A 21,926-nucleotide genomic window follows, 5' to 3' on the forward strand; every position below is an offset into this window, starting at 1 on the left:
GAGTGACAGAGCTATTGGTATTTATGGCCAGTGTGAGCAATGTAACTCCTTTCAGCATTTTACTTCAGGGTGTGAGCAGCAGAAGGCTGAGTCCTGGGAAGAGGAGCTTGTAAGCGAAGCTCTGAAAATGTTACTGCATTCAGGCAGCACATTTCAGTGGCAAATTCTGACATTTTTAGCCTGTGCCTGTGGTTTCTGAAAATACAGAGGTAAAACACACGTTTAACAAGACGTGGAAATCATCTTCAAGGGGTGAAATATTTGCTATCTGTTGGAAGATCTAGTAAGAATGTTTTTAAACATACGCTTGGTGCAGGGTAAAGTGGTTGGTAAGTGCTTGTGGAAACTTTCCCTGCTTTCTGTTAAATGTGACCTTTTCTTACTGCTCTTTTCCAGTTTATTTTCTTGGCTGATTTTGTTTTGTTGGGTTTGGGTTTTTTTGTTGTTGTTGGTTGGTTTTTTCTTTAATCAGAAAAAAACTCTTTGGGAGTTAGTGTAGATCTACCTCAAAATTTCTTTGTAAAGCACTGCTATATTTTTGCTTGTCTAATTCATGCTGAGAAGCAGCGTAGTCCAAAGGAAGCACCATTAATTTTAAAGAACCATTCAGCTTTAGTAAGGTTGATTAGTTGAGAGTATCAGGTGAGAGTTTATGCAATATTGAAAGTGTCAAGCTCCTACCAAATTTTATATGGATTTTTACCGATTGTCACATTTTTTGACAAGTGTTTTAATTGTTGACTGAAAAAGGAAATGATTATTTATGTTCCTTCTTTTGTTGCCTCTCTATTTTAGAGACAGGAGTAATTAATTATCTCACGGACGGAAAACAATTAAAGTGGTGTGTCTTTCATAACTGCATGACAATGGAGTAACAAAATGGTGTCTCAGACCCAAAGTTCGTGGGAGGGAGAGGAGTAGTGTGTGCAGCTGAGCTGGCATAAGAAATGTCTCATTTGTCATGTGCTAAGGGGTGATTGAAATCTCCCTGTGAGCTACTCTATTAGATATGCTTATGCACTGCTGAAGAAACATGCAGTCTGTAGAAGAAAATACCATGGCAAGCAAAGCCTGAATATAGTAATACTTAACTTGTAGTCAGCTCTCCACTTATCTGGCTGAAAGCCAGCTTTTTTATGATACAGGCATCAGTGTTTGCTTAATGTGTCCCTTATCAAATCCAAAAGCTAATATTTGAGTTAGTCCTCCACGAAGATAAACAGGAACTGTTTGAGTGAGAATTAAGATATTGTGTATCATACTCCTCAGAACAGTACCTGGGTACTATACCTTGAATCCAGTGATATGTCTCACAGATGTGTATTCGATCTGTGTGCAGAGAAAGTTACCTTAAAAGCTAGTTTATGTAGTGAAAGTATCTGGGGAAGTTAGAGAAAAGAGAGGGACCTCGGTTTTAATCAAATGCAAAGCATGCTGGAGTTGATTTGAATCCACCAGTTGGCTCTCGGGTGAGTCTTTTAGGCCTGAAGGCGGTAGAAAGACTGACTTTTGAAGACGCAACAGGAATTCTACAATCTCAGCCTAGTTGTGCAAGGGAGTCTGGTCCACAACCAACTTTTCTGCTACACTGCACAGACAGAGCTTATGCAGCTCCATTGGCTTCAGTGCATTCATTCCAAACGTGCATCCACATATACAAGAGTAAAACTAAGCTCCCCGTACCTACTTCTCACTCAGTTTAACCACTGATTATTTTCCTTCTGAAAATGGCACTTTTGAGTACCCTATGTACAAACTCAGATTTGGAGGCAAGCAGCAACATAAGGACTCTTACTATATGGTTGGGATAAATGTAAATAAATGTATGGTGCAGCAAATGATTCCAGGATGCCACTGCTGATGGATGTGAGGACCACACGTCCCCATCACCACCATGTGATGGTGGTGTGTTAGTGTTTAACGTGTTAGTAGAAGCCTGGTGAAAAACAATCTCATAATGTAAATTGTGGTGGCAATGGTAGCGAAATGTGGATGCAAAACAACCCAGAAACATAAAAGGCAGCAGCCACAGTAGTGCAGCTTGGAAAAGGAAAAACAACAAATGATCACTGTACTAAATCCAGTTAAGAATGAAACTATAATATATATTAATTGTAGCAGGCTTTTCCTCACCAGGCAGCATTCAAAGCTGAACATGAAAATCTGAAAATATCACGATCCTGTATAAAGAGGATTATTGTGCAAAAGAAACTTCAGGGAAAAAAAGAACTACTTCTTACTAAGGGCAAACTTTAACTATGATATAAGAACAATAACAACTGTTAATGCTGATAATCATGAACATTTGGTGTCTTCGGGTTCTTGCCAGGCTTACCACATGTTTTGTCAAGTTAAATGCTGGGAGGAAGCACTGTAGCTGGGACTTGCTGAAGCACATCAGGTGGAGAAGAGGAAACCCTGTTTCCTCACAAATAATTTTTTCAGCAAATGCTTTTTTTGCAGTATTTGGCCAGCTGCATTGTTGAGTGAAAATAATATTTGGAGACAGATGACAGAATTCACTGAATAATATATAATCTTAAAGGATAAAATGTCTCCATCACAGTGGGGAGAGGGAAGTGGGCTAAAGCCTTGTCCTTACCTGCACGAAGTAATTATTCTGTGTAGCCTTCTTGAATTCTGTACAGGTCAGGAATGTCAGAAAAGCACCTTGCCTCTTCTTCCATCTCAAGTCCCTGAGGTCATCTGGACAGCAGAACTATGGCAGGAGAACTGCTGCTGGTGACAAATCTGACTGGGAGTTTTGCTCAGGGCGCCAGTGGATGGGCCCTCTGTATCATGGAGGGGCAGGCATATAGGTTGCTCCTGAGTCCACAGGCAATATTTCATGCCACTTTCCCCAGAGGATTTAGACCAGAAGAAAATCACTGCAAAGTTTAGCTGATCCCTTCTTTACTCTCATATTGGACCCTGTACAAAGAAAATGAGAGCAAACACCAAGTGCTGTATGGTAGTGTGATGACTAAGATTTATAAAGCCAAAATAATCTTTCAGATTGCTCCAGTAGGATGGCATCAAAAAGGAATTTTTGCCATGCTTCCTGCTATAACAAGCGAATCAGATGAGTTCTGAGTAGATAACTTTTTCTCCAACTTCAGTACTTAACTGCAGGTAAAACATTTAGCAGATGCATTTTTCTTTTGTTTAATTACAATCTGAAAATCTATTTTGTTCTATTACTTGGGGTAGGTTAGGCATTAATGGAGCAACAGTGGAGCAAAACCCCCTACAACTGCATTGTTCATGCAGGCAAAGCTCTTTGGCTGTGTTACCTAATAGTATTGTACAGGCAGAGATGATCTCACCCTGTCTGTGTTTTGAGCTGACCAGGCATCATATGGATGCAGTTAGTGCAGGGCCCCATTTGAGCTAATAAGAGACGTGGCATATTAGCGTGGGGCAACGTTTGACATTTAACATGTCTTCCAGTTGGCTTGAAGCATGGGCAGAGTGAGCTTGCGTCTGTCTCAGCGTGAACATTTGTCTCTGCCTGACAAATATTGCACAAAACTGTGCGTGAAAGACTTGCAAAGTGATTTTGTGAAATCCTCATACAGTGAAACACTCTGTAATATGAAATTACTCCTATTAGAGCTGCAGCTTGAGTAACTCTTATGCATGATCAAGAACCACCAATTCAAGTTCTCTTATCCCTGATTTTGTCTAAACACATTTGGATTTTGTTAAGTCTCCCACTGCTGGCATGTATTCTTGACTACTGTCACATCATGCAAGAGGGGACTGCCTGAATTTGTGTAGTTTTTCAGAATGGATGCTGAATGTTGTGATAGCATAAACACTGTAGGAAACATCAGGAGGAAAACCTTCGAGGAACTTTGTCTTTATTAGTTTATAGAATTAGTTATACATGTGCAGAGGTTTCAAAATTAATGAGGCTTGGGTGCCAAATATTTTTTTGGGGTTTAGAATATTAATCCTGTAATAAATAGCATGCATGGATATAAAGGTGTGCATATAGAGATAGATATGTGTCACGTGGGTATATAGGTGTATGCATATATGTATGCATGTATGAGATAGATATACGTCACTGTAGAATTGTATGGCAAAGAAGCCATAGAACTGAGTCTCCACTGTCATTTTTATCTCTCAATACATCTCCCCCTTCCTGTCTTCTGTAGAAGGAGACTTTCTTTTCAGGCACTGAAATTTGACAGCAGCAAAGTAGGCAAGTAGAGTCCTACTAGGTTTCCTTTCCATTGGCTCCAAAGCTTTTCCATCATTTTTTCCATATGTTTCCCTCTTCTGTGTAGGAAATGATACAAGTATGGCAGGTGTGAAAAACCCTGTATCCATTAACCCGCATTCTGTGAGCCAGTAACAAGAATTCATAGTAGAGCCTTTCATTTTATGAAAGAGTTATGTAGTGTATCGGAGAGCTTCTGGAAAAGTATAAGAAAACGTCAGGAAACAACCTAGGACGTGTTAGGAGTGGAGCAGGAGAAAGCTGCTCCCCATCTGAGGGGTGCAATGGTGAGAAGGGGACGCGGGCAGGTCTGTGCTGGCATCGGAGCAGAACCTGCTGTGCAGAGTGGCAGAAAGGCACCACTAAAATAAGAAACTGAGGAAAGCCAGAAAGAACAAGCTGTTTCTCAGCAGATATGTGAGAATGGAGCAACTCCCACGGGAGGCCAAGCATGAAGGAGAAACGGCCCAGCCAGCATTGCTGCCTCGTATCTTAATTTAGCAGACTTCTTGGCAAAGCAAGGGGGTGAGGCCCAGTGGAGGAGGAGAGCTGGGTTTGCTTGCCCAAAAACCTGTTTGCAATAGCAGAGAAATCCTTCTGGTTCTGCTCCAGCAAACTGCTGGGATTCAGTGATCTGACAGTGAAATCCAGCTGTGGAGATGCACCCATCAGTGCTATCTAGCAGATCTTGCCTGTCCCTTGTCTGCAGGAGGTCTGTACTCAGTGGGGGATTAGGTAAATGTGTGGATAAGAGGAGACTCCATCCTGCTGTTAGCTGCATCTATGCTCTTGCCCACTGACCCCCCTCCCACCAAGCCTTTTCGGAAGCAAGTAAGCATGGCAAATGTGTGATGGTGTGTGAACTTGCACTGCGGACCCGGGAAAGGGGCTGTTCCCAGCATGGGCTTCTGCAGGCTCAGGCTGAGCTGTTTTGATGTGAATAAGATGTTGCTTTTGCCTGTTCCTGACTAACTTTTCTCCCTCAAAACAAACTCCAAGCAAAACAAAAAGCATTGACAGCATTGCACAGTAAAAATCTTGGGCGCTGCCTTTGCGATACAGATTGGCAGGTGGGGAGATGATAAAATAAATACTGTGCTCTTTCTTCACTGTTGCTATCTCTCACATGGCAGCTATCCCACAGTCTTTTCCGATTCCCTACTCTCATTTCCATCCTTTTGAACTCTAGACCATATTGACTCTTGGTTTTCTTTGTTTTCCCTGATTTTTTGGTGCCTCTTAGTTCTATCCCATCCTTTGCTTTGAGGCCTTTGTCTCTGTTCTGGGTGCTCTGCTGGTGTTTCTTTCTCAGTAGCATTTCAGCTCCTTCCTCCAGTTCCCCACCCTTCCTACTGACTCCTTCCCTCACATGTTCCTTCTTTCATGCACATCCCACTGTTCCATTTCTTATCCATATTTTCCTATTCATTTCCTCCTACACACTTTTCCCTGTCTTGATGCCTCCCTCCACTCTCAGCTGGATGTCAGCTATTGTGTCATTAAGAAATAATGGGAACTGATTATAAAACCCAATCTGATGGATTGGGGTTTTTTTAGGATTGGATTTGTGGGATCCTGACAGTCTGTTTCCTTTTTAGTGAAAGAATTTATAACCACTCCAAAATCCAAGAAAAGTTTTCCAGGTTCTCACCTTATTTGAAACTGGATGTCATATATATTACATATATGTTTTACTATGTCATATATATTACATAGTGTTTTAGAGCTACTGCATAACACGACCATGGTTTAATGGAGATCTTCATGCTGCTGAACCTAACCCAGAAATGCATGCTTCCATGTACTGCAGGCTTGCCTTTCATTCAGAGAGGTGTGCAGCTTAAAGGGCTTATGCCTGGACGTGCAAACAGAAACCTCCTGCTTTTCAAATTTACATAGGAATATTTACACAGCTCTTACATGACATATCACCTCTTAATCTTTTCAGTCATAACCTGCTCCGTGACTTTCAGTCTCCAGCAATCATCAACAGTAAAATGGTAAACTTTGTAGGGAAATGAAGGCTATTTAAAGAAGTCACAAAGTGCACATAGCCTTCACTGTGATAGTGTGGAAGTGACAGTTGACTGCAAATGCAGACAACTTCTGTGTGTTCATACTTCATTTACTACTAGTCAGACATTCTCACTGTCCCTTTTTCCATGTCTTTCTCAGCGCTGTGTTGAGTTGTAATGATTCAAGGACCAGGCAGCTGGTTAATGCAGCTCATGCTGTCACCCTCATGGGGCTCATTTGCCTACAGGCATGTCAGAAAGAACAAGTAATATAAGGGCATACATAACTGTATTTGGCGGTGTACTGAAAAGATGCTAAGCTTGCTTTAAATGAATAGTGTAGGACATCAGGAGCTAAGTAGCTGAGAAATGAGATAAATTTGCTTGAATGGAGTGTTGTGTTTCTGTAGTTAGGCTGTGCCTGGTACTCGATCTAAATGAGGTATGTGTACATGGTGTGCAGTGTAGACATCCCCTGTGTGCTATTTGTTCCTAACACTGTCTTGCACATTTTCAATATCCAGCACAGTTCACATCACCCGAGCTTCTCTGCAGCTTAAGCCTGATGGGAGGGAATAAAGAAGACCGAGCCATACTCTCCTCACTGGAGTTAATAATGCAGGGTGTTACAATGACCTTCTCCCTGTGTTCCGGAATTTGAAGGTTTGGGGTTATTTTTTCCCCTCAAACCTTTAGGGAGGAGTACACAAGTCTGTAGAGTGAGTGATACTGTTAGCTGGTATTCTGGTCTTACATTGTGTGCCTGCACAAGCCTGTGTGCGCTGCTTCACACTGGCAAGGCACGAGCGAACCACATACCCTTGCTTTTGGTGCAATCTAGGTTTGGTTAAGCTGTTGCGGATCACACTGCAGAGCAGTGAGAGGCATAAGCATGTTCTGTCTCTCCATTCTGGATTCTGACTGTTGATTGAATGTGTGTGTCCTTGGGTTTGCTAATTGTCTTTCCCAATTCTTTTATTGCAAGAGGCACTATAGGTTTTCTGAGTGCTTCACACCAGCACGCAGCAGACTGTTGTAATGCAAGTGTAGGAGACAGCCACACGCAAAAAGTCTTACAATCTCTTGTGATGATCTGGTGTGATTATATGTTGAGATATTCCAAGGAACTGTATGGACAAGTTTTTCCATGGCCAGGTTTTCACTGAAGGGAGTAAAGAGAATCACGGTTGCTACTGGTTTTGGGCTGTGTATTGCAGCTTGTTCTGTGGGAGAGGAAATGTTGGAGAGTTTAAAGCTATTGACTGGCAGAGGAGCAATGCTAGTGTGCAACCTTGCTGCCACCTAGTATAATACGGTTTCCAGTTTGGATCAATTCCAGCTGTCAGACCCCAATTTACTACCCATGTTGGGAAGGACACAAGTTTTCTTTTTAGAAGGTCAGTATCATTTAAGGTTATTGAAAGTGAAGAAACCTGTTCTGCCTTTATAAGGAAAACATTGCTGTGGAGTTCTTAGGAGCCACACGGTTATAATGAATAATGAATGTATGGTACTTTGTGTAGTGTTTAGCTCAGCCTGAGAAAGAGAAAATAATGGAAGTCTCTTCTTTCTGCCTCTGTGTTCAAACGAAGGAAAATCAAAGCTGTTATACCAGAGCTATATATCAGCTAACATATTTTAGGAACTGTGGAATGATCATAATTACAAAAAAGTCCTCCAGAGAGAAATTATGACTCATAGTTTATGTTCTCTTTAGTGTTGCTATGGAAAAAGAGGTTAGCGCCAATGGTCATACAGCAATATTAATCTCTGATCTGAAAGAAAAATAAATAACAATCTCTAGCTTAACCCAAAGCAGATTTATTCTCAGTTACTGCAGCACACTCCATTAAAGGGGATAACCATGTAAGAAAAATTAAAGATGACATTGATTATCAGTTCTCAACATGCAGTTAAGAGTTCCTTATTTGAATTGGTGTGCACTTCATAGTCCTGCAAATGACTTGGTGGAGTGAGAGGAAGGGAAGAAAGGCATTTTGATCAAAAGGAGGGCAGGAAAGATCAGCCACCACCGACAGCTGCAAGTATGCTGATTAGAATTTCTTTATGCATGCAGTTAGACTCAGCCTGGGGTTGATGCTGATTCAAACGCAGCTCCTGAAGCAGAACCCTGGCGAGGGTCAGTGTAAAGTGGTGGAAAGTGGCTATCAGCCTTTTTCCGTTAATTTGGGACAGTAAGGGCTGTGAGTCAGACAACGGTGAATACTTGGGTGCTGAGTCAGCACCCTCCGGCCTGCTCTGGCATTTGTTTCCTGCCAGTTGTTTAGTTGCCTAGGCAAAACCCTAACCAGGACGGGGGCCAAACAACTGCATGCTTGCTTTGTTCCGAGTGGAGAATCTATTCCTTTGCATGCAGGAAGACTACCTGACACCTCTTGACACGCAGAGTGAGCGTGTGTGTCTTAGTGGGTCACAGGAAAACTGTTCTGCCTGCGTACCTGACTTTTTTCAGGAGTTAGAGCTATGCCTGCTCCTTTGTTACTGACAGCAAACACTTGCAGACAGAACTTAGCTTGAGATTCTGCTCACAGTGCACCCTGCAAAGCAGGCTGTAGTCTTCCTTTCTCCCACACCGTTGCATCTGCCGTGCTGATGGCAGTAAACCTTTTTATTCTGTTGATGAGCTAAGCAGTTTGGATTGGGGAGATACACGGATCTCATGTCCTGCATCTATGCACACAGCTCTTGCTGGTGGTCACCGGACTTGTACATGTGGCCCCAAGCCATTGTATGGCTCAGAGAGTCCTTTGAGCCAGCTGAAAGCTTTTCATTGACTTTCAGGGTTGGAGTGGTCCCTTGGTGAACAGTTTGCCCTCTATCGAATTGCCATTACTTCACTAATTCTTCTGAGTTTACCTCTTTCAAGTATGTGACTATCAGTCATCAGCCGCACAACTGTTTAGCATTACAGCCTGTAACAACAAGTGGGTTTCACTGCATCAGTGTAAAGGGCAAACAGGTGTATCTTACCTTCTGATCCTTTTCTTCTTCTTCCCTTTCTTCTTTCTCTTTAATCATGAACATGCTTCAACAAGGCCTGTATGAGGGCCTTTCACTGCACTCTTATTAGACAGTGATATGGTTCAGAAAGCCCGTATCTGTGCTTTTTCACAGAGGAGCTGGCTCAGGGATTAGCATATGGGGGTCAACGTGATGCTCTTTGCCCTTTTCCCCTAAAAGGGGACAGAAATGTCAGCTGGTTTTCTGGCATTGAAAATAGAAGAATCAGCAGCCACCGGGTGCTGCCTGTTTAAATATTTATACCATAAGGACTTTATCACACCTTCTTTCTTTGTGCAGAGCTCCTGCCGATTCCAGCGGAGGTCAAACTCTGAATCTGAGCAGCAGCCAACAGGTCGGGTCTTCTAAGGAACGATGGTATGAGTGGAGCGCGCAGGCAGGCGCTGTACCCGTGTTATCGTGTCAAGAAGGGTAAACAAGCAGTTTTTTTAACCAGTAATTATGTAGACAAACCTGTCAGCACAAGCATGGAATACCCCTGCATATGCTTGACATCTGCCAGCCTGACAAGATCCAGGCACATGCTTCAGATACTTGAAAGAATACAGTGCTGCTGGTGCTGCAGTCTGTCTCCTCCCTGAAACAGTAAGTTTTGCAAGACTAGTGTTTCTCGTCGGGACTCCAGCTTCTTCTCTGGTTTGTAAGATAGCACAAAAGCAGACATTCATGAGTTAACATCTTTTTTCTCTTGGAAAGCATGCTTTCTTATGGTTGTTAGAATTACAGGCCCGCTCGTCCTTGTAAATGTTATGATCATGATGGAGAAAACATTTAATTCTAGCCCTGCAGCTGATGGTGGTGTGCGTAGTGTATCCTGAAGTGGGTATTTGAATTAATTCTCACAGATGCTCAGTATCTGCATTTCCAATGTTTTTTCTGGATAGCACTGTAATGCTTTTACAACACCTCGCATGGGATTCATTTCAGCATCTCTAAAACTGGATAAAGCATGGCCAAGGGTATTGTTTGAATTAAAGCTTAGCAGGACAAACAAACCAGGCCTATCTGAAAGCAGAATGTAAACATGATGCTGGGGTTCCTGGTTAGCACTTGGTGGCTGTGGGAAGTTGACAGCTGTTACATAAAGGTTAAACATGCATTCTTTGGTCTGTCAGTAAAATTAAGCCTGCTATAGACTATGTGGCACTCTAGAAGACGTGAGTTTATCTGTGTGCATAAACAGAATATACACTTCAATATAAATACACTTTTCAGGACTATTTAAAGTATTAGAAGCATGCTGCAGTCTAATAAAAAATGCAGATGGAACTAGCAGATTTGGAAAGTGCCTGACTACATTCAGATGGGTTAGAGAGCTGACAAGTGTCTGGAAAGCAAAGCACTGATGTTTGCGTTGCTAAAGAACAGCAGAGGATGAGAAAGAAAATGGTATAGGTACAACAGGGACATGAACTGAAGTAATAAATGCTTGACCTTTAAATTTCATCTTTTCCAACTTCTCACACTGCTTATTCCAAAAAGACTGACGTGGCTGTGTTTTATGTTAGGCTTTTATTTGTCATAGTTGTAGTTAGTTACAAGTAAAAATGATTGAAATCCATTGTAGTTAATACAAAATAAAAATATAGCTGCACGAGTTATGTCATGATTTTTCTTACAAACAGTATCACCTATATGATACCACACACTTAAGAGCTTAACTCTTACTAGTACTCACCTACACTAAGCTCTTAGTGACTAAGTTCCAGTGTGATTTACTGGTTACAGATATTAACCCTGTGGCATAATACCTGCTAATCATTTCATAATGGTATTTTTGCTGGGGTTTTTATTTCCCCTGTAATTTGTGATTCTAAACACAAGTTGAAGGAAGCAACCTCTTAGTGCAATGTTACGTATCAGTAGAGTTTTATATGTATATAAAAAATAAAATATAATCCACTGCATAAACAACTAAGGATGTAAGGTAACTGTTGTGGGTATTGTGCTTCCCTTTCCTCCCTTCCCCCTTACCTTTTGTTAAGTGACAGGAATGAACATTCATAGCGAACAAACTACCCTGTAACCTCTCATTTTCAATTAATTCTGAAAAATTACAGACTTGTAATTCTGAGAGCAGGTAGGTGGCTTTGACGAACATTAGCAGAGAATCAAATCCTGTGGCTTTGCAGACTCATCCTTACGCAAACTCATCCCTGCCATGAAGTTCAGTCCGTAACACATTGTTCCCTTTAGACGTGCCTAAGTGAGTGTTTCACCTTTTGGAAAAAATTGTCCTTACATCCCTGTAATTACCTAACTCTTCTGTGTAGATATAAGCTCTATATAGGAAATAATCTGTAAAAAGATAAATTATGCTATTTTCAAAATACTCTGAGATATGAAGTTGTGCAGGTGCAAAGTTTGATAGTATATTGCTATAAAGACTAAGAATTAGTGTTATCTGAGTACATATTCTTTAAGCTAGGTGTATAGATTTAATATTGTGGGGGGTTTCTTTTTGCTTTTTTTACATTTCATAGCATCTCATACTTTCTTCAGACTATCTCCATGTTTCTATCAAATCCCTTCTATTGTTTTTCTTCCTTTTCAATTTCTGATTCCGTAAAGGTACAGTAACTGATCATACATTCATGCTTGTCACTAGTGTACTTCCATAACTCTGGTAGATTGCAAAACGTCTTTTCATTTCCATCTAAACGCAGTCATTTCTTCTAAGTGAAATAGCAGAGACTATTGGCAAAAATCTTTCCCCTACTGAAATGGATGGAACCAACTTCTCGGCTTCTAAGCACTCTGCTCTTTTAGTCTTACAGCATCGTGGAGCAAAGCCCCAAACGAACTATACGTGTACACACAGCTACTGAGGCTGTTAGTATTCCTGGAGCATAGCAAGGAAACCGAAATCAAATGTCCTCATTGGTATTTCCACATTTACATACAAAACTACTCACAGTGCTGTGAAATACTTATAAAGAAGAAAACAGAAATGTTTGGGTTTTGACTACTCTCCACGCATTCCTCTGACCTAACTATAAGAAAGCCAGCTGACCAGCTTGCTTCTACCAGACATACTCTTTTCCTGCCAGTCTCTTACACCAGCTGACAGCATCTCTAAATTAATAAACACTGGTCATTCGGCCTAAAACAGAGCATGTTGCAGCCTGTGACATTGACCTTGTTCACTCTGCATTCCAACACAATGCAATAAATTACCACTGCAGAGAAAAGGATGGAAGAAACTTGAATCGCTACTACTGCCTGTGTAGCAGAAACCAGTTACTCGCCTAAGTAAACCTGTGTGTATCTGTAAGGCGAAGGAAGGCTCAGGTTGATTACGCTGTTTGGTCTATCTGCAGGACAGCTGCTTGGGTTGTTTCTTCATCAGATGGTTCCATTTCTGCGCCGACTGGGTTGTTTCTTTCATCATAGAGTTTCTGGCTAGAAACTTGCAGAGGCACCCCGTACTCTTCATCATCTTCAACAATGGACAGCTCGATGTTGTTGTTCATCATGGCATTCCCTTCCATTCTTGCTTCCTTCTCTAGAGAATCGGCTACTGCTTTGCCCTCCTCGGTCACTGAGGTGGTAGGGGTCACATCTGAGTGCATGCTGGCGAATGACACTTCATCCTCGTTCTCAGCTTGGTCATTGCTTGCAGTTTCTGTTGGTCTGTCCTCGGTTTCAGCAGGGCTTTCTCCTTCACGGACTTTCTTCACGTTGAACATGAGGGGCGATACTTTGAAACCTGAACTCTTTGAAGAAGAGGACTTTTGATGATGTACAGTAAGCGATTTCTTGATCTTTTCTCTCCGTTCAGGTGAGACGATCTTTGTGCTGATCTTGTTCATCTTCTTCTCAATGTTTTGGCGAGAAAATGCTTTCTTGAGGCTGTCTACCTTCTTAAGGCTGGATCTTTTAAGTTTCTCAGCTCTTGATTCTTCTGTTTTCTCCTCTGCACTGTCATCCATATCATCTTCCTCATGAAACATTTCATCATCCGAGTGCAACTCCACTGTTTGCAAGGTTTCTTCCAGGGTCTTGTTCTCATCCACAGGTTCTTCTTTTCCTTCTGTAATGCTGGGAACAGGCTCTTTTGCAAAAACACTGGCAGGGATCTCATTTTCCTCCTGAAAGAATTGACAATATTTGAGTTTCATAGTTCACAGGACACTAATTTAATAAACAAAGCACAACCCTGCACAATTACCCCCCCACACCCTAATGAGATGAAGGCTGCTGAACATTTCTTCTTGTCTCAGTATATTTAACCAGTAACAAACCACTCAAAGCCCACTGAACCATTATCTGATAAAGTTAAAGACTAATGAGCTCTCAGCTGTAAGATTTCTCTTTCAGAGTGACTTGGAATATATACAGAATGGGAATCCTGTTCATTGTTATTTAAATTAGATACTCTTTAATGAGAGTTTAGCTGTAAAGTTTGTACACCTCTCCCTGGAGAGGAGGTATTGTGCCTAAGGAGGTCATACTACAGACCCCTGCACAGACCTACAGAAGTCATGTAAGCCCCCAGAGCTTTCACTCTCTCTAGCCAAAGACTGGGAGTATCTCTGCAGAGATGTTAGTTGCATCTGACAGGTACCTTAGATGGCAAATGCAGTTAGCACTTTCATTCTATTTCAGCAAAATGTGTGTTGCTGTTAAAAATGGACTGTTGATACTGAGAAGCCATGCAGTTCATGATGTTTAGACTATGTGCTATTTTACAGCTATTCACAGGAGAAAAAAAGTATATTTGGTTGGTAAATATTAAAAATATGGACAGAAATCCTTGAAAAAAATGTTTATGGCACACAAAAATAAACAGACATTATATCACATAGAAAACACAAGTAGTCACTTTGAACTAACAGGAAAATGATTGCTTTTTAGAAACAAACCCAAGAAAGGGCATGGAAAGAGAAAAGGTGTCTGAAAACAAACCAGGCTGAACGAGGGCAGAAGCTGCAACTCATAATGAAGGACCTCTGTGGCTGCAGAGTGCAGAAGCTCTGCAACCCTGAGCAGTTCAGAGGCAGCACAATGAACACTCTGTTCTGTGGTAGGATTTGCAGGCATCTTCCCTGCAAAGAAAACGAGACACCTCGCACGCTCCCTTTTCCTTTTGGAATTGTTACGCCTTAGGTCTGCATAGTCTCCATTCATTACCTTTTTTATCACTCTCAGACAGAGTGCATGCAGTATCGCTTAGCTGTATGGATTGGAAGGATTTTCTCGCCTCCCCCCTTCCCATTTATCTTTAGATAGGAAAAGCAGTAAGTTCTGAGTGAAACGGTTGTAATAGTCTCAGATCTGTCCCTAGTGGGCCTGAGTGTACAGTTAAGGGGAAGAAAGGCCACATACACTTCGAAGCTCATGCTCATTATTTCAGGACTGAGCATGCAGTTGTGATCACTGGAGAGAATAGTGTCTTGGGTTAAATTTGCTGTTGCCACTCTATAAGAATGTTTTTAAAAACAAAATAGTCCCAGCTACCTTGTAGTGCTCCTGGAACTCAAGAATATGCATATGGCCCGGCAGAATCATTTTATACCATACATACACAGTATATAATCATATACGCTGTGATTTAAGTGTGGTGTTGTGTAGCTCTCATAAAATGAAAAGTATGCATGGCAATTTGGCAGTTTTACAGTTGGTATGTACTTTACTTCTATGGTTTCTGCACACCTTCCTGGACCAGCAGCCTCAGCCACAATCACTGGCACAGACAAAGCTTTCCAAACCCATTGCCTGCAGTGGAACATCTAATAGAGCCAGCCACCCTCTCCCAACATCTGTGACGTTATTGCAACTATCGGCAACAGCGACCAAGATAACACAACAAAGGAAACCCGCACCAGCTTTAAGTGAAAGCAGCTGTAACTGCAGTACAAATATTTATATTTTCTCTTCACTGCAGTTAATGAAATATGGATTACATGAGTGGGTGCAGTGTAAAATTATTCCCCAGAGCATGACAACTCAGTATGAAGCATAATTTGCATGTCTCGTTCATTCTTTCCAAACCTAGGCAATCACATGCAGTTTTAAATATCTGAACACTCAGGTCTAAGTGTCTGAATGGCGTAGAGAACTCCGATTTTAATGAGTAAAGATGGGTTGTAACTTTTAAAGTATTTAATCTAGGAAAGTGGTGGTGTGTGAGATGGATTACAGTACAGTCTAAGCCAGAGACGGACCTATATGGCTCTTCTCAAGGTCAGTTTAGCTCCTTGTCTGCTGTATTCACATTAAACTGAAGTACTGCATGCAGCCTCTAGAAGAATATGGACATAGATTTTTATTTCAATTTTTATCAAATTTGTGACTGAGTAGAAGAGAGACTGTCAAGCAATCCGTATTCATAAAGAAAAAAACCAAAGAAAGATATACTACATAATAATGAGCTAATGATTCAATTAAAAGCAGTTTCTAGGTGGTCTTTAGCTATCGGACAGTCAAGAAATCACTTCTCTGTCTCAGCCTCCTAAATGGCCCTGGAAAACATAAGCCTCTGGGCATCTATTACTCTTCTTATAAAATGGGAATGACATGCTCTCTTATCTCACATTTCTAAAAGACTTTAGGATCACAGAAGTTATTAAAATGCAAATGAAAATAAATTAAGATGTTTTGGAAATACAAAGGTGGTATAGTAGGAACGCCCTGGTGGAACAGACGTTTCTATTTCAAATGTGGTTACTGATAACATGTTCTAAGTGGGCTATTGGTAACTTTTTGGTCTAACAAGTTTATGTGACAGCTATATTTTGTTTTGATGCATTTTTCAAGCAGTCTGGTATTTCATTTAGGACGACTAGAACAATACACTGAAAAATGCCAGCTGTTACAAACTGCATAACTATTTTCTGTGCCAAAAAAAGTAGAACTTTGATCTTTTCTTCTTGATCTAATCTAAAATTCTGAGAAAGCAACACATCTTTTTATTTTCCACATCCGAGTTCAAAAACAGCACTTGCATTTTCTCAGATGAGCTTGACTGTAGGCAGCTAGCTCCTCTGAATTTTATTTTTCCATGTAGGAGACAAATAGAATAGTGCAAGCTCTTTGTGTAAAACAAGTCTTGCTAATACTAGTAATACCTGCAGAGTTAAAATCAGTGCCTTCCCTGCAGCTTTCATCAGCCATTCTCTGGAGCTTTCTATAGGTCATAATCTCATCCCTATCTTTCACCAGAAAGGAAGATAAGATCCATAATGGTGTACTACAAAACTGTATGGCCTGAGTGAGCAGGTAGGTAGTTTATTCAGGAGTGCTGCATTTCTGATGCTGCATAAGGAAAATCAGTGTGCTTTGGTTTGGATTTTTGTTAGATTTGTTGTAAGAGGCCATGGCCTTCAAGAAGGCAAGGTGGCATTTCCCCATGCTTGCAGCAGTCCAGGCTCCTCTGCACTTTCTAGATGCTGTTATGTGCCCACATGATTGCTAGTCTAAAACTTGTTTTGCTACACAAAATAGCTCAGAAGATGACAAATCCTTCTAAAAAGAGCAATATTTCCACCTACTTTCCTTCGGACAGGCTCTTCTCAGACCTGGATGTCACCACAGGGAGGGAGGAGGGGCAGGGAGCAGGCTAGGGCTACGGGCAAGGAGGAGAAACTTGCTACGTGCCCATTTGCCCATCAGTACAGCCTGGGGTGTGGGCTGTACCATCCCCCTGACCTCCTGCAGCACAGCTGGATCAAGCCCTAAGAGCCACACAAGGTATTTTTGTCATAATACAAGCATATTCTCCCTGCAAGGCTCCAGTGGGACAGTTAGCAGTTAGATGATAGCATTACCAGCCTGTAATTCTTCTGCTTCCCTCACTTGTTCATTTCTGAGTTTGAAGTTGCTTTTTCGAAAGAGTATTACGGTGACCCAAACAACAAGGTACAATCAAGTGGCTGCTTTTCTGTGCCCTTCTTCCTGCTTCATTTCAGTTTGAAGCATTTACCATGAGCAGTATCTGAAATGGACTCGAACATCAGTGTGCTTGACCCCATGCTATAACTTTGACTTATTTTATCTGTCTTATTTACCAGTAAATGTGACATTTTAATTTAAATATTAAACATGAGCCTTTTTAAATCTTGTATTTTGCTTTTGCAGCTAAAAAAAAAAAAAAAGCAAAGTCCCCACCAAACTAGAACCAAAAAGCTGGTCACATGGCAGGAACAAAATAGAGGGGAACAATGCCAAAGCTTAACAAGGATTTTTAAAACAGTCACTTCAGTGTTTTGCTGAATTGCTGTGTCACTTGTGGCATCTGTAACAACTTTTGCATCCCCAAATGCTGGGAACGGAGCGCCCTTAAAACATGTCACCAATTAAATAAATATATGCAAAGCAGGAACAATGCAGACAGCTTAGGGGAGAGAAAACTAAACGCATTTTAATGGAAAATATGTAAATAGGTGACCTTTTCTCAACGTGGTTCATTCTCAGCGTGTACGCTGAGGGAAAGCTGATGCTGGCGAGTGGCAACATGGCATCATAAAATGCAGAGCTGGAGCTCAGTCGTGTTTTGGCTACGCTCAGTGCCCCCACCAAGAATCAAGGAGTTTGAGGTACACTGAATCACAAATGTGTATTTTGGTTTTCGTACCAAGCTGTCTTCCTAAGCTGGAAAAGTGGGTTCTAATGAGAAACATGCGGAGTGAAATTTGGGATTGGTTTGGGCTTTTTTTCAGTGGAAAAGAAGAATCCCTCAGCTGAAGTCTCTTACATCCAGATTTCCCTTTTGTGTTTACAGAAATCTGGCATCATTATGGCTTCATTGTTGAGGCTTCTCCTTCCTGCAATTGTTTTTCCATGGATTCCTGCTCGGGGCAGGACAGAAACCCAGCCAGCCTTCTGCTTTCCCCTCTATACAGTTATCCTAGCAAGGCAGTGGCCCCACTGGCTACTGGGTCGTCCCACCTCCAGCCTGTAAGAGACCCTACAAAGCGATGCCATGGAGGTGGGCACACAGGTAAGGTGCCTGCCTGGGCTGGCAGCAGGCATGTGGGCACAGCCTGGCAAGCACCCACCATCCCTCCGGGTGCGGCTGCTTCCCCAGTGGAAAATCCCAGCTCCTCCCATGCCTTGGGAAGCATTTCTGGCCACCCGGGTTTTCCAGCCAGCAGCAGTGCAGTGCCAGGAGCAATTCCCAGTTGACAGCTGATTTTTTAACTGAATTTAACTGCAGTGTTTCTGTTCTAAGGCTTGTATTCCTGATCTGCATTGGTTTGGGATTGGTTACATTCATCTTCCCCCTGCCATGGCAATCTATTTTACAATGAGAGACAGGAACAGGGTCAACTAAATCTTTGTAAAAGCAATGAAGGATCTGCTGTCCGAAGGTACCAGCCTGGTGATGGGCAGTGGAGAAGCAGTGGATTTTCTTTAGCTGTTATTTTGAGACACAGACCTATGTTGGTTGGTTGCTTTGGGTTTGTGCGGTTTAGGACCCAGTATTAAGGAAAGGCTTGGAGGTTTAAATAGGCCTTAGCTTTGCAATACTGTTCAGCGTCAGGAAACAAGTAAAGCCAGCTCTCCCCTGTCAGGACACTGCTTGCTTTACCCTCCAAACTCTTCTTGCTGAGTTTTACCATTACTTTACCTAGTGCCTGCAAATCACTGCCGCTAGGCAGCAGCAAATGGGGATCCCCAGCCGAAGTAACAAGACCTGCCCTGCACACACACAGCCATGTTTTTGGCTTTCCACTCTACATTATGTCATTTTAAAAGGCTACAGTGTTAGTTCCATGGAGGAAGACGCTGTAGTTGCAACAGCGAGGCCTTAATTCTCATGCTTGGAGGTAGCATAAATGCCATAGAATTGCCTTCCCCCAGGCCACGCTGGTGCACCCTCCCCATCCGAAGCCTTCAAGGTCTAGGTCTGAACCTGGAGGTGGGAGCCAGCTAGCGGGGCCTGGGAGATGGCAGTGTCTGACTTACAGCAATGGATCATAAATTCCTTGCAGAAGCGCAGAACATGTGTCTTTTAGTTTACCCAGTCCCTGGAATAATTTCCACATTCCTTCTGGGGTGGAAACTGCCACGCTCTGTACATGCCACAGCTCCTCCTCTTCTGGCTTAGCAAGCCAGGACTGCAGTTTGGGAGAACAATAAGCAGGAGATGGGGGCTTCCTTTCTGGGGGAAGCACCTCTGCACTAACCAGGCCTGCCAGCTTTTAAAATCAAGCACTGCTCTGTTGTTTTGGGGTTGTTGCATTAGAAATAACCTGCAACAACTCAAGGAGGGGAGTCAGTGACTGACAGATACAACACCCAGCCAAAAAGTTTAGTGCGAGGAGGTGGTGACATGCCTGAGCTGGGGCTAATCCAGCCCTGCATTTGCTCTTCTTCCTCCTCAATGTGTTGTGGAGGTCTGGCTTTTCTTTTTCTTTATTTTAAAGATGTGAAAGTCACGTCCTGTGTTTAGTTAAAGCTCATGCCGTGTTCTGTCCAGGCCATTGCTTAAAAAGGGGAAAATATGCAAACTGCTGCTCTCGCTGGGTGGAATCTCAGGAAGCTGAGTTTTTAGCCGGATTTTTAGCTCATCCCTGAATGGGCCGCAACAGCTTGAGGAGTAAAGCAGGGTATGAGGTTCAGTATGACAGGGAGCTGCAGCACTGCCCCTCTCCTCATCCTGAGGGCAGATGCAGTGGCAGTTTTTAGGGGCACTGGTACAAGTTAGCAAAATGGGCTCTTGTCTCAAGTTTGCCAAGTTTACTAATTAAAAACAAAAAAGCCCTTTCTTCAAGTTTGCTTTAAAACCCCAAACCCCACAACAAAACAGCTCTTTCCCCACACATCCTAAGAGTTAGTAAAAGATGGCCCTGTCCCCAAATTTGCTGAGAATAAAGGGTGGCACTTTCCCCAAGTTTACCAGGAGTTAGCAAAACAAAGTCTCTTTCCTCAGGTTCAGTAAGAGTTAGTAAAAGACAGCTCTTTCTCCAAGTTTGCCAAGAGTTAGAGGGCTCTTTCCCAAAGTTTGCAAAAAGTTAACTGAAAAAGGTCTTCCCCTCCCCAAACTCCCTAAGAGTTAGCAAAAAGACATCTCCTTCCCCAGGTTTGTTAGGGGTTCGCAAAATAGGCTTCTGCCCCGAGTTTGCTGAGAGTAAAAGTGGGTGTTTCTCCTAAACTTGAGAATTAAAGCAGGCTCTTTCCCAAACTTTGCCAAGATTAAAAGATTTTTTCTCCCAAGTTTGCTAAGTTAGGAAGAAGACAGCTCTTTTGCCAAGTATAAAAGTTAGGAAGAAGTCAGCTCTTTCCCCACATTTGCCCAGAACGAAAAGCAGCTCTTTGCTCTTTCCCTAAGCGTGCTAGGAGTTAGCAGAAGCGGTCTTTTCCCTGGAGCGTGTGCAGGGGGATACGAGGTGACCGGGGGCCGTGTCTCACCTGGAAGATGAGCACCTTGAAGCGGTCCCGCCGGAGGAGCTGTGCGTGATGCTGCTCCAGGCGCCGCACCTGGTCGCACTGCTTCTCCAGCCGCTCCCGCACGGCGCGGGTATGGGCGCACACCTTCCGCGACTTCTCCAGCAGCTTCTCCACCGCTTCCCCTGTCGCCCCGTGGCTGCGGCACAGTTTCCCCAGGTCTCCCTGAATACCCCGCACCGCCCCTTCCAAACCCCGCTGCCTCTGCTCCATCTGCCGCTGCTGCCCTTCCACCGCTTCCAGCATCGACACCAGCTTCTCCAGCAAGGCCAGCACGGTCAGGGCGTTCACTTGCCCCCCGACCGCCTCCGACGGCGGTAGCGGAGGGACCGCGCTGCCTCCCGCCGCTTCCCCCATCTTCGCACCGGGATGGGACGGACGAGGCCGCCGCCGCTCTTAAGGGCTGCGCCTTCCCCTCCCCTGGGGAGGTTTCGGGCAGAGCCCGGCCCCGATCCCGGCCCGCCCCGGGCGGTCAGACCGCCCGGGGCGGGCCGGGACCGTGGCCGGGCTCCCGGTGCCTCCCCGCATCCCGTCCCCCGCCTTGTATTTTAACAGCAAAGTGGGGGGGATTGTCACCCCACTCTTAACAAAATGCAGTCCTCTCCTTCTCGCAAGCATCAGTAGATGGCAGGAGATACCGCGGAATGCGGCTGCTGGAGGAGGAGTTGGGATTGGTGGTGGTGATGGTCCGGGAGAGTTCGTGAGAGTTTAAAGCCTGTCGTTGAATCGGAAGGAGTTTAATAAAAATAAATTAAAAAAAAAAAAGTAATTAATATATAAAACATAGTTATTATGATAATAAATTAACATTAATGTGCCAAAGCATGTTAATATCATAATATTACCGTAGTTGGGGTTATAAAATATTAATATAATTATAGGCATGTATAATTTCAGTACTTAAAAGGGGTTTACAAGAAAGATGGGGAGAGACTTTTTAGCAGGGCCTGTTGTGATAGGGCAAGGGGTGATGGTTTTAAACTAAAAGAGGGGAGGATGTAAGGAAGAAATCCTTTACAATGAGGGTGGTATGATACTGGCACAGGTTACCCAGAGAGGTAACCTGTGGATGCCCCATCCCTGGAGATGTTCAAAGCCAGGCTGGATGTGGTTCTGGGCAACCTGATCTAGTTGAAGATGTCCCCGCACATTGCAAGGGGGGGGGGTTGGACTAGATGAGCTTTGAAGGTCCTTTTCCAACCCAAACCGTTCTCATCCAGTTCCAGCCCCCTGCCATGGGTAGGGACACC

The 21,926-nt window shown here is 43.1% G+C and overlaps 1 protein-coding gene across 1 annotated transcript; it reads right to left on the reverse strand.

Moving 5' to 3' along the window:
- Positions 1 to 10,778: 10,778 nt before the first annotated feature.
- Positions 10,779 to 21,169, reverse strand: CAVIN2 (caveolae associated protein 2). Its single transcript, XM_030488932.1, has 2 exons — positions 20,641 to 21,169; positions 10,779 to 13,376 (listed from the first exon to the last, which is right to left on the reverse strand). The coding sequence occupies exons 1-2, from the start codon at positions 21,031 to 21,033 to the stop codon at positions 12,582 to 12,584; spliced, it is 1,188 nt and encodes a 395-aa protein (XP_030344792.1). The 5' UTR covers positions 21,034 to 21,169; the 3' UTR covers positions 10,779 to 12,581.
- Positions 21,170 to 21,926: the final 757 nt, after the last annotated feature.

This window comes from Strigops habroptila, chromosome 5 (genome assembly GCF_004027225.2).
Source record: "Strigops habroptila isolate Jane chromosome 5, bStrHab1.2.pri, whole genome shotgun sequence".
Classification (NCBI taxonomy): Eukaryota; Metazoa; Chordata; class Aves; order Psittaciformes; family Psittacidae; genus Strigops; species Strigops habroptila.

What these genes read in the sequence shown, in the direction of transcription:
- CAVIN2 (XM_030488932.1), bottom strand. Translation starts at nt 21,033, where the DNA reads ATGGGGGAAGCGGCGGGAGGCAGCGCGGTCCCTCCGCTACCGCCGTCG. An exon ending in TCAAGGTGCTCATCTTCCAG is followed by an intron (nt 13,377 to 20,640) that starts GTGAGACACGGC and finishes CAATTCTTTCAG; the next exon opens with GAGGAAAATGAGATCCCTGC.